Source organism: Saimiri boliviensis, chromosome 17 (assembly GCF_048565385.1).
Source record: "Saimiri boliviensis isolate mSaiBol1 chromosome 17, mSaiBol1.pri, whole genome shotgun sequence".
NCBI classification, from domain to species: domain Eukaryota; kingdom Metazoa; phylum Chordata; class Mammalia; order Primates; family Cebidae; genus Saimiri; species Saimiri boliviensis.
This window is the reverse complement of record NC_133465.1, coordinates 51074886-51086852: the sequence shown is the minus strand read 5'-3', so window position 1 is coordinate 51086852 and position 11967 is coordinate 51074886. Positions and strand designations below refer to the sequence as shown.

General features: G+C 48.2%; 1 protein-coding gene across 1 annotated transcript in view; it reads left to right on the top strand.

The window, feature by feature from the left end:
- The first annotated feature begins 395 nt into the window (after nucleotides 1-395).
- The window catches only part of WNT9B (Wnt family member 9B), a 30171-nt gene continuing 18599 nt past the window's right edge, over nucleotides 396-11967 (top strand). Inside the window, exon 1 of the mRNA XM_039477057.2 lies at nucleotides 396-530. Coding sequence (XP_039332991.1) covers nucleotides 451-530 — 80 coding nt within the window. The 5' untranslated portion in view covers nucleotides 396-450. The remainder of the gene's footprint in view (nucleotides 531-11967) is intronic.

The following is an 11967-nucleotide window of genomic DNA, read 5'->3' as shown; positions in this document are numbered from 1 at the left end:
CAGGTGCTTCTCTTCTACCCTCCACAGTCTCTACCTCGGAGAAGCTATTGCACTTGCCTCCGCCCCACCCCAGAGAGGCAGAATCTCCTCCGTCCCTGCCTCGTACCCTCCTCCCAGCCTCTCCGGACCCGGGGGGCTTCACGTTCCGCCGCCACGACCTCTGGCGGGCGCGGCGCCAGGTGAGCGCTCACCTGGGACCGGAGGGTGGGACAACGGGGGTAGGGCGGGCCAAGGGCGGCGGCCCCACCCGCGACGGGGCGGGGCGAGAGCGGTGGGGCCAATGGGGCGGGGGGCTTGCTGCCCTGGGTTGGGGCGCCGCCCGATCTGCTCCCTCCCCCAGCGCCGCCTGCTCCGCCTCACCCGGGTTTAAAGCCCAGCGGGCAGCTGGTGGCGGCGCTGCGAGCTTGAGCGGCGCGAGGAGATGCTACAGGGCGCCGCGCCGCCGGCACCATGCGCCCCCCGCCCGCGCTGGCCCTGGCCGGGTTCTGCCTGCTGGCGCTGCCCGCCGCCGCCGCCGCCTCCTACTTCGGGTCAGTGCCCGCCGCGCCCCCCGCCCGCTCCCCTGCCCGCCCGCCTCCCCCTCTTCCAGCTACAGCTGGGTCAATTTTCCCTCCCGCTGTCCTTGGCCCTGCGGAGGTCTCGAACTCAGACCCTAGCTCAGCGCGACCCAGCCCACCTCTCAGTGGGAGTTCGCGCCCTAAGCTCGGTCTCTGGCTTCACCGGCTCCGAATCCATTGCCCTGTTCGGTGTCCGACTCTCTGGTCCCCTCCGCTGCCGCTGTCCTCACCCCGCCGGGTCTCGGACTCTGAGCGCTCCTCGGACCCTGCCCCGCCCGTCCAGGCGTTCTGCCATGCGCTCTGATGCCCTCTTGGGATCCTCACGCGGGTGCCCCGTCTGCCCCCATCCTGGCCTCTATAGAGCCGTCCTTGCCTCAGACTCCTTCCCCACCCTCCGCCTTTACCCTGCGGAGCGGAGACCGAGAGGGCTGGGTGGATGGGTGGGGTGGGCTGTTCCCGGTCTGGGGGCAGAGGATCGTGCGCGTCCACAGGGAATAAGGGAAGCCTCGGACCGTGAGACGCCAGCTGCAGACGCAGGAAAGAACCATGCGCTTGGGAAACCCGACCACATCTTAGCCCCGGCATGGGGCGATTTCTCAGGAGAATGCCGGAAAGAGTGAGAGTGCCCAGTGTGTGTGTGTGTGTGTGTGTGTGTGTGTGTGTGTGTGTGTGTGTGTACATAGTTGGAAAAGGAGGATCACAGTGGGGGAGAGTCGGGCAGGTAACACTGGGGAGAGAGAGGGACAGGAACTATGAGGGGAATGTTTGGAGCAAAAGTTATAGGGCAATTGTTTCCAAGTTCCTTCTTTTTTTTTTTTTTTTTGAAACGCAGTTTCGCTCTTGTTACCCAGGCTGGAGTGCAATGCAGCGATCTTGGCTCACCGCAACCTCCGACTCCTGGGTTCAGGCAATTCTCCTGCCTCAGCCTCCTGAGTAGCTGGGATTACAGGCACGCGCCACCATGCCCAGCTAATGTTTTGTATTTTTAGTAGAGACGGGATTTCACCATGTTGACCAGGATGGTCTCGATCTCTTGACCTTGTGATCCACCTGTCTCGGCCTCCCAAAGTGCTGGGATTACAGGCTTGAGCCATGGGGCCCGGCTCCAAGTTCCTTCTTGTCTGACCCTGAATTGCAGGGACTTGGTGAGGGAATCGGTATCATGGGTAAGAAGGCACCTTCCCACCCTCCACTCAAAGCCAGTTCCAATATGTGCAGCCTGTTGCTTTAAACCTTGCTTTCTTTTAAAATCTTCACCCCAAGTCAATAGGAGGCTTACAGTCTGAGTATATACAGCAAAGGCAAGAAAACACCAAGCAAGTGACCTACTAAAGGCTGTTTTGAAGAAGTAGCCAGGGAGAGGTGTGTGAAGGTCTGAGAAATTCTGTACAGGTTGGAATAAGGGCTGTGGGCTCATTTCTAGGTCGTGACCTGTGGTTAAAACACATCTAGGCTGTGGGTACTGGCTTTCCCTGAAATATATGGGGAGGGGAGGAGGGCATCATCCCAGATCCTAGCTTTGGGCTCAGCTTGCTGAAGACATGGGAAGACCACTCAGTGTCTAAGCCTCAGTTTCTCCTTTTGTACAAAGAAGGGGCTGAACTTGATATGACTGACCCTTTTGCAATCCACCCCAAGAACTGTGTACAACATGTTTGCTTCCTGAAGATTTCAGGCTTGAAAGAATGGTTGTTGCCTCGGCAGGCAGGATGTCATCACTAGGGCACAAACTGGGTTCAGTCTCACCACTTGCTAGCTATGTGCTCTTGGCCAAGTCACTTAACCTCTCAGTCTCTCAATCTGTATAATGAAGATTATACTGCCTATTTTATAACAGGATTGAGCTAGTACATGTAAAGCACTTAGGACATTGTCTAGCACACAGTAAATGCTCAAATAATGCTAGCGATTTTTTTTTTTTCAAGATGGAGTCTCCCTCTGTTGCCCAGGCTGGAGTGCAGTGATGCGATCTTGGGTCACTGCAACCTCCGTCTCCTGGGTTCAAGCGATTCTCCTGCCTCAGCCTCCTAAGTAGCTGGGACTACAGATGTGTGCCACCATGCCCAGCTAGTTTTTGTATTTTTAGTAGAGACAGGGTTTCACTGCGTAGGTCAGGCTGGTCTCGAGCTCCTGACCTCAATCTGCCAGACTGAGCCTCCCAAAGTGCTGGGATTACAGGCATGAGTCACCAGGCCTGGCTAGTGATTATTTTCATTAAGGAAACCAGGTGTAGAATCTTGATGTCCTGGCCCTACCAGTTTTCTGAGCTGGAATGGAGAGGGACAGGACAAATGGTACCTATATCCTCTTACACACCAGCTCATTTCTACAATTCATTTGTTTACTTGGGTTTTATGGTTGGAGACAGGGCAAGAGTCAGGTGGGATGAGAGGAGAGGGATTCCAGGAGGACCACCCTAGCTGCTGTGTTGGAGGGGAAGGGTGTTCTCAGCAGTGTGTGGGGTTAGAATTTGGGGGATCTGAGTGAGGAGCAGCCTTGAAAATGACAGGTGAGATGTTCGAGTAGGCCTGGGTTAGGGCTGAGAGGGGTGAGTATCTGAGCCACTTCTTCCAGGTCAGGAGCCCAGCTGGAATGAGCTGACAAAGGACACAAAAGCCACCACCACCCCAATCTGGGGAGCAGGACAGATACTCAGAGAATAAGCTAAAACTGGGGTCATGCTGTGAAGTGTTGGGTCTCAGGAAACAGACAGGATTCAGCCTGAGCTCTAAGTGAAGAAATGCTCTTGTGACTTAGACCAGGTTTCCCAGCTTCCCATCCACATTTGCCCTCTGGGAGAAATCTGGGATCAGTCATCTACACTGGGGTGGGCCAGTGAGGCACACTGCTTCTTCCTTCCTCCACAAGTCATTTGCATTTGCTTGTAATACCAAGTGCTTTGGCATCCTGATCAGAAAAAAATGCAAACATCAGGAGGGCAGCTGAGGCTGATCTTCTTGGGCTCTTTCGGATCATAGTATCATAGACTTCAGAGTTGTAAGTGACCCCAGAAGGATCTCTGGTCCAAAACTCACTGCTTCAAGCAGCATGTATTATCCAAATTTTTTCAGATGAGGTGACCCTCCAACCCCAGTGAGCCAGCTGTTGCTGCTGCTGCTTTTGAATGAGCCTAGAGCCTAATTCTGTTAATGGTGATTAGGACAGGGTTTCACCATGTTGGGCAGGCTGGCCTCGAACTCCTGACCTCAGGTGATCTACTTGCCTCAGCCTCCCAAAGTGCTGGGATTACAGGCATGAGCTACCATGCCAGCCCAAATTACTTTCTCATACAGCTGCCTCTGTCATCTGATCCTCAGAGCCATTCCTCCAGAGCCATGTAGGATGGGTGTAAATAGTTCCCACAAGAAATCTGAGGGTCAGAAAGGTTCGGTGAGTCACCCGATGTCACACAGTGAATTGGTGGGGGAGGCTGAATAGAAACCATGTCCTGCTTCCAGTTTGAGCCCTTCACTGTACAGGGAGCAGCCTCCCGAGCTAAGGCAGTGAGATTCCCCCAGGGCGGCAGTGGCTGCAGAGAGGCCGCAGAGGGTGAGAGTGAAGGGAGGCTCTCTTCCCTGCTTAATGGACTCTTTCAGACCCTCTTGGCTATAATGGGATGGGCAAGGCCACATATTCTCTTCTGTCCTCAGTAATGAGACAGGATGCACTGACCCCTGCTTGGCTGTCAGGTGGGAGCAGAGAACAGCATGCTGGCAGTGGGACAGAAGGCAGACCAGAGGTCAGGGGCAGAAATAGTCCTGGCTCTGGGATACTCTCTGTATTGTCCTTGATCAAGTCACTCCACTCCAAGGTCAGCAGCACCCGGAGGTCCTAAGTTTCCCTAATGTTAACAGTCCCAGTCCTGGGTCTGGAAGTCTAGGATTGCCAAAGAGCTTTTATTTTGACTTTGAATGCCTAAGAATTCTACAGATGCTAACTTCTGTGATGTCGTATAAATGAAAATGCACTGCATTATGTGATGAGCTGGGCACAAGACAGGCGTAGTTACCCAATCCAGGCTTATTTATTTATTTATTTAGAGATGGCGTCTCGCTCTGTCACCCAGGCTGGAGTGCAATGGTACGTTCTCAGCTCACTGCAACCTCCACCTCCCAAGTTCAAGAGATTCTCCTGCCTCAGCTTCCCAAGTAGCTGGGATTACAGGCGTGTACCACCACACCCAGCTGATTTTTGTATTTTTAGTAGAGACAAGGTTTCACCATGTTAGTCAGGCTGGTCTGGAACTCCTGACCTCCAGTGATCTACCTCAGCCTCCCAAAGTGCTGGGCTTATTATAGGTGTGAGCCACCATGTCTGGCCCCCAATCCTTTTTAAGTCATCCCAATGGCTTTGTAACTAGAAATCGTTTCTGTGGATGCAGTTTTTAAAATCATAGTTAATCTTGGTGATGTTTCTTCAGTGTGTGACCTCTGCAGTCATCGAGTTTCTTTCCTCTCTAGGGACAGTACTGAGAAGTTTATGAAAGCACAGGATAGTGAATCCCAGCTTTGCCGGTTGCTAACTCTGTGACTTTGGACAAATATCTTAACCTTGCTGAGCTTAGGGTTATGAGAACACCCATCTCAAGGGCAAGGCTGAGCCTTAATTGAAACAATGAAGGGAAGGGCTGGATGGGGTCCCTGGCATATACATGCCAAGTGCTTAGTCCAGGCTCACTTTCCAGTTGCTGGGGTTCTAAACATCACCCCAGGTGGTGGAAGTGTCATTACTGTAATTCCACTGGAGAAACAAAACGTAACCTTTATTTTTGCCCCAAATCATTGTTATATACAATGAAATGCATGCTTTTTTTTTTTTTTTGAGATGGAGTCTTACTGTGTCGCTCAGGCTGGATTGCAGTAGCATGATCTCAACTCACTGCAACCTCCACCTCCCGGGTTCGAGCGATTCCCCTGCCTCAGCCTCCCAGGTAGCTGGGATGACAGGCATGCACCACCATGCCTGGCTAGTTTTTGTGTTTTTAGTGGAGACAGGGTTTCACCATGTTGGTCAAGCTGGTCTCGAACTCCTGACCTCAGGTGATCCACCCACCTCAGCTTCCAAAAGTGCCAGCACTGTGCCTGGCCAATGCACACATTTTGAAATGTACAGTTTGGGTTTTAACAAATTATACACCTGTGTAACACATTTGTGGTGACTACAATGACTACATGGGACATTTCCACCGTCCCAAAGGATCCCTTGTGCCTCTTTGTAATCAGTCCTCTCCCACCAGCCCCTGGCTACCCCACTTCTCTGCGTTCAGTCACTCTGTTAGTTTTGCCTGTTCTAGAAGTTTACATCAATGAAATCATGCAGTATGTAGCCTGTTATGCCTGGATTCTTTTGCTTATCACAGAGTTTTTGAGATTCATCTATGTCATAGAATACAGCAATAGCCCATTCCTTTTTATGGCTGAGTATTCCTTTGTATGACTGTACCACAAATTGTTTATTCGTGTCCTCACTTGATAGATATTTGGGTTATTCTGGCTGGGTGCAGTGGATCACACCTGTAATCCCAGCACTTTGGGAGGCCAAGGTGGTGGATCACTTGAGGTCAGGAGTTCAAGACCAGTCTGACCAACATAGCGAAAACCTATCCTGCTAAAAATACAAGAATCAGATGGGCATGGTGGTGGCAGTGGTGCATACCTGTAATCCTCCTGAGAGGCTGAGGCAGGAAAATCACTTGAAACCAGGAGGCAGAGGTTGCAGTGAGCCGAGATTGTGCCACTGCACTCCAGCCTGGGCAACAGAGCAAGACTGTCTTTAAAAAAAAAAAATTGAGTATTTGCAGTTTTGGACTATTCCAAACAAAGCTGATATGAACATCCATGTATATCTCTTTTAGTGGGTGTATGCTTTCATTTCTCTTGGATAACTGTCTAGGAGTGGGTTGTTGGATCATATGGTTGATAATCTGCATAACTTGTAGAATTGGTGTTTTTCAGAGTGGTTTTACCATTTTACACAGAAATGTATGAGAGTTCCAGTTGCTCCATATTCTATTGTCAGCTATTGTCAGTTTTAACTGTGGCATTTTCATAGCTATGTAGTAATATCTCATTGTGGTTTTAATTTGTATTTCCCCATTGATGAATGGTGCCTTGATCATTTTTTCACGTGTACATTTGAATATCATTTCATTGAGTTACTTCTTATTTTAAGAATTCTTTATATATTTTGTTGTTGTTGCTGCTGTTGTTTGAGATGGAGTCTTACTCTGTCACCTAGGCTGGAGTGCAATGGCACGATCTCGGCTCACTGCCGCTTCTGCCTCCTGGGTTCAAGCAATTCTTGTGGCTCAGCCTCCCGAGTCCTGAGACTACAGCACTAATGGGACTACAGGCATACACCACCACAAAATTAGCTGGGCTAATTTTTGTATTTTTAGTAGAGATAAGGTTTCATCATGTTGGCCTGGCTGGTCTTGAACTCCTGAGCTGAGGTGATCTGCCTGCCTCGACCTCCCAAAGTGCTGGGATTACAGGTGTGAGTCACTACACCCGGCCTAAGACTTCTTTATATATTTTGGATACAAGTATTTGTCAGAAGTATTGGTAATATTTTATTCCTGCCTGTGACTTGCTGTTTCTTTTTTTTTTTTTTTTTTTTTTTTTGGTGTCTTCTGAAGAGCAGATCTTTTTAATTTTGATGAAGTCTAGTGTATCAACCTTTTCTTCTATGGTTTGTGCTTTGTTGGTGTCCTATCCAAGAAATCTCTGCCTACCCAAAAGTTGCAAAGATTTCTTCCTATGTTTTCCTTTTTTTTTTGTTTTGTTTTGTTTTTTGTTTTGTTGTTGTTGTTGTTGTTGTTGGTTTTTTAGAAATAATATCTTTCTTTCCATCATCCAGGCTGGAGTTCCTTCTGCTGCTTTTGAGTGAGGCTAGAGCTGAATTCTGTTGATGGCAATAAAAACATAATAACTAGTATTGCAGTTTACAAATCACTTTCTCATACAGGCCATTTGCTCATGTGATCCTCAGAGCCATTCCTTTAGAGCCATGTAGGATGGGTGTAAATAGTTCCCACTAGGAAACTAAATGTGTTACACATCATGACTCACTGCAGCCTCGACCTTCTGGACTCAAGTGATCCTCCTGCCTCAGCCTCCTGAGTATCTGGGGCCATAGGCATGCACCAGCTAATTTTTTATTTTTTGTAGAGATAGGGGGTTTTGCTATGTTTCCTAGGCTGATCTCAAACTCCTGGGCTCAAGTAATTCTCCTGCCTAGGCCTCTCAAACTGCTAGGATTCTGGGCATAAGCCACAGCACCTAGCTGTATTTTCTAGAATCTTTATCATTTTCTCTCTCTTTCTTTTTTCTTTCTTTCTTTCCTCTCCTCTCCTCTCCTCGTCTCTTCTCTTTTCTTTTCTTTACTTTCTTTAGTTTAATTCTTGTTGCCCAGGCTAGAGTGTGGTGGCATGATCTCGGCTCACTGCAATCTCTGTCTCCTGGATGCATGTGATTCTCCTGTCTCAGCCTCCCAGTAGCTAGGAGTACAGACACCTGCCACCATGCCTGGCCAATTTTGTATTTTTAGTAGAGATGGGATTTCACCATGTTGCCCAGGCTGGTTTCGAACTCCTGACCTCAGGTGATTTACCTACCTTGGCTTCCCAAAGTGCCGGGATTACAGGCAGGAGCCACCACACCCAGCCAATTTTAGCTTTTACACTTAAGTCTATGATTCATTTTGAGTTAACTAGTGTGTCCATTATGGAGTAAGGGGCAAGCTTATTATTTTGCATATGGATGTCCATGTGTTTCAGTGCCATTTGTTGAAATGATGATGTTTTCTCCACTGTCATCTTCATTGCTCATCAATTGATTCACTATGAGTGGGCCTGTTTCTGGATGCTCTATTCTGTTTCTTTAATCTATATGCCTATCCTTAAGCCAATACTATACAACATTGATTACTGTAGCTTTAAAAAACATTTTTTTCCCAATAAGCCTTTTGTAATGACTATAGCGTTATAGTAAGTCTTGAAACTAAGTACTGTAAGTTCTCTAACTGTGCACCACATTTTCAAAATTGCATTGGCTATTCAGGATCATTGTATTTCAGCATAAATTTTAGTAGTAACTTGTCAATATCCACAAGAAAGGCTCCTGGGATTCTGACTGGGATTGCATTGAATCTATACATCTGCTTATGGAAGATTGACTTTCTAACAATATTGAGTCTGCTGATTCCCACAGAGGTCGTATCTTTCCATTTAGGGTTTCTGTAATTTCTCTCAGCATTGTTTTCTAGTTTTCAGTGTACAGGCATTGAACATTTTAAAAAAGAAATTGTTCCTGTGTGCCTTAGGTATTTGGATAATATTGTTTTTATTTTTAAAACCCCCGTATTTTTAGAAATTGAATTGGGGCCTGATAAAAACATAGTTGGAGGGAAGAAAGGGTAAAAGAAATTTTACTGCTTTTGTGGGGGCGGTGGATTGAAAGCCAAACATCGCTGATAAGAATCATTGTGTTTTGGGAAGGAATTTAGGCCAGCTTGTCCCTGGCTGAGCTGTAACCCCTGAGGTGTTGGGCTCCAGAGTTGGGCTGAGAGTCAACCTAGCCTCTTCAGTGGATGACAGTGGACTTTCTGTGGTTGAGGACAGAAAGGAGGAAGGCAGGACCAGCAGACTCCTGAGCTGGAATCTCCTAAAGAAAAGTGGTCCTGGTGCCTTTGGGATTATGTTCTCAGGTGGAAGTTGGGCTCAAGGGGAGGAGGGGCAGGTGCCGTGAGGGTGACTTCCACCCTGGCATCAGCATGAGCAGGATGGGACGTGGCCCAAGGCCCTGTTATAGTTTCAGGAGCGCTGGGCTTGTAGTCATACAGATCAAAGTTCAAATCTCCATCTACCACTTACAGACTGCCCCAGGGCAAGTCAGGTAACCATTCTGACCTCAGTTTTCTCAGCTGTAAAATGGGCTAATCTTGATCCCTTAGGCTTGTTGTAAGGGTTAAATACACGTATGTAAAAGTATTAAAATGCTATATCTATATAAGAATTTCAAGAAATCTAGTGATCTGCCGTACAGCATCCTGAGTTAAGAAGGGTCTTTGGTGATGACATCTGGTCCTTCCTCTCTGCACCTGTATCCCAGCCACTGTACAATTCAGAACAAACCCAGCCTTTTCTGTGCTCAGCACGTTATATACAGAACTTTACCTCACACTGTGGCAACCCAGGAGGTAGGTGCTGGATAATTCTCATTTAACATTTCACTTATTTTTTCATTTTTAGAGAAATATGTTCTTGCTCTGTCACCCAGCCTGGAGTGCAATGGCACAATCATAGCTCGTTGCAGCCTTGACTTCCTGGGCTCAAGCTATCCTCCCACCTTAGCCTCCTGAGTAGCTGGGAATGCTGGTGCACACCACCATGCCTGGCTAATTATTTTATCTTTTTTAAGAGATGAGGTCTCACTATGTTGCCCAGGCTGGTCTTGAACTCCTGGCCTCAAGCAATCCTTCTGCCTCTGCCTTCTGAATAGCTGGGATTACAGGCATAAGGTATCATATCTGGACAGTTATCCTCATTTATAGTTGTATGTGTTGGGGGGAAACTCAGAGAGGCCAAGTGCCTTGCCCGACACAGCTAGTGCCTAACAGAACTGAGGCTTGAATTCTAATCTGTCAGAATCCAAGGCAGCCTCTTCATGTCTGCCTTTTGCTGCCAGTGGAACCCCAGCTGAAGGCCTGTCCCTCTAAGCCCTGACTCTGTGGCCCAGGCCCTGCACTTGGCACATGTCCTGGGCATCTCTGGCCTTGTGTGGCTCAAACTCTTGGCTTGTTAGCTGATTTTTCAGGTGCTCATGTCTTCGATTCACTTGTAGCTTCCCTTCGCAGAGAACTTGGGACCCTGCTGTTGGCTGAGTCCCACAGTCCCTAGCGCTGCTCCCTGGTCCGCAGTCTTGGTGGACAGTGCCCTCTCCTTTTCGCTGGCCCTTCCTCCCCCCAATCCCCCCGAATCTCCCTCCATGCCCTGTTCCATTCACTCCTTCACCTGCTTCCACAGGGCTCTCTGGGGCACATGCTACCTCACCTAGGCCTGGCCAGCAGGAGCCATGGCCTGGCTTCTGTCAGGACGGGAATTGGACACAAAGCAGAGAGCAGAGACATATCCCCAGCAGACTCCAGAAACCAGCCACACCCACTGCTTCACAGCATACTGGTAGCAGCAGGGATGAGCTGGGGGGACACGGCAGCCTCTTCCACACCCAAAGCCCTCGATGGAGAGATGAAGGCTGAAGAGCCTTAGAGCCAGAAAGACTTCAACTACCAAGCTCTGGTCAGTCCTCAAAACTTCCAAGAGGCTGGTTTTAGGGCAAGACCAGAGGGTTTGTCTTTCCTGATGCTACAATCCCATTGAGATCAGATGCTTTCAGAATTCAACATTTGTTTTTGAATTTTAGAAAAGTAGGCCAGGCAGGGTGGCTCATGCCTGTGATCCCATCATTTTGGGAGGCCGAGGTGGGTGAATCACCTGAGGTCAGGAGTTCGAGACCAGCCTGGCCAACATGGTGAAACCCCGTATGTACTAAAAATACAAAAATAGCTGCTCATGGTAGCAGCCTCTTGTAATCCCAGCTACTTGGGAGGCTGAGGCAGGAGAATTGCTTGAACCTAGGAGGCGGAGTTTGTGAGTGAGCCAAGATTGTGCCATTGCACTGCAGCCTGGGCAACAAGAGCAAAGCTCCTTCTCAAAAAAAAAAAAAAAAGACAGAGAGAGAGAGAGAAAAGAAAGAAAAGTAATATAGGAGGTAGGGGAGGCAGAAAAAATAAAATTAAAAAATAAAAACTAAAAAATTAAAAGTCTAGAAAAGTAATGTATTGTGTATTCTGTGGCTAACAGCACCTCTAGCAACATCTAGGGCAGCAGCTGTAATCAGACTGTATTATTTTTGCAGGAAGACGTCTACAGGTTGGGATAAATAAAGATGATAATAGTCTCCCTGATTCAGGTCAGGGCTTGCAGCCATATGAGTCCACCACAATTGTTAAAAAAACAAAACAAAACAAAACAAAACCAACAACAACAACAACAACAACAACAAAAAACCTTGTAGTTTTCTGAGTTTCCTGGAATTTGGAATTGTGGATAAAGGTTTGTGAACCTGTGGCAAACTTGGAGCCCATGTCACCACGAGAGGTTGTGCAAGCTGAGTTTTTGTTTCTTTGTTTTGGTTTGGTTCGGTTTTGTGAAGGAGTCCTGCTCTGCTGCCCAAGCTTGGGTGCAATGATGCGATCTTGGCTCACTACAACCTCTGCCTCCCTGGTTCAAGTGATTCTCTTGCCTCAGCCTCTGGAGTAGCTGTGACAATAGGCATCTGCCACCACACCTGGCTAATTTTTTTTTTTTTTTTTTTTTTTTTTAAGGACGGGGTTTCACCATGTTGGTCAG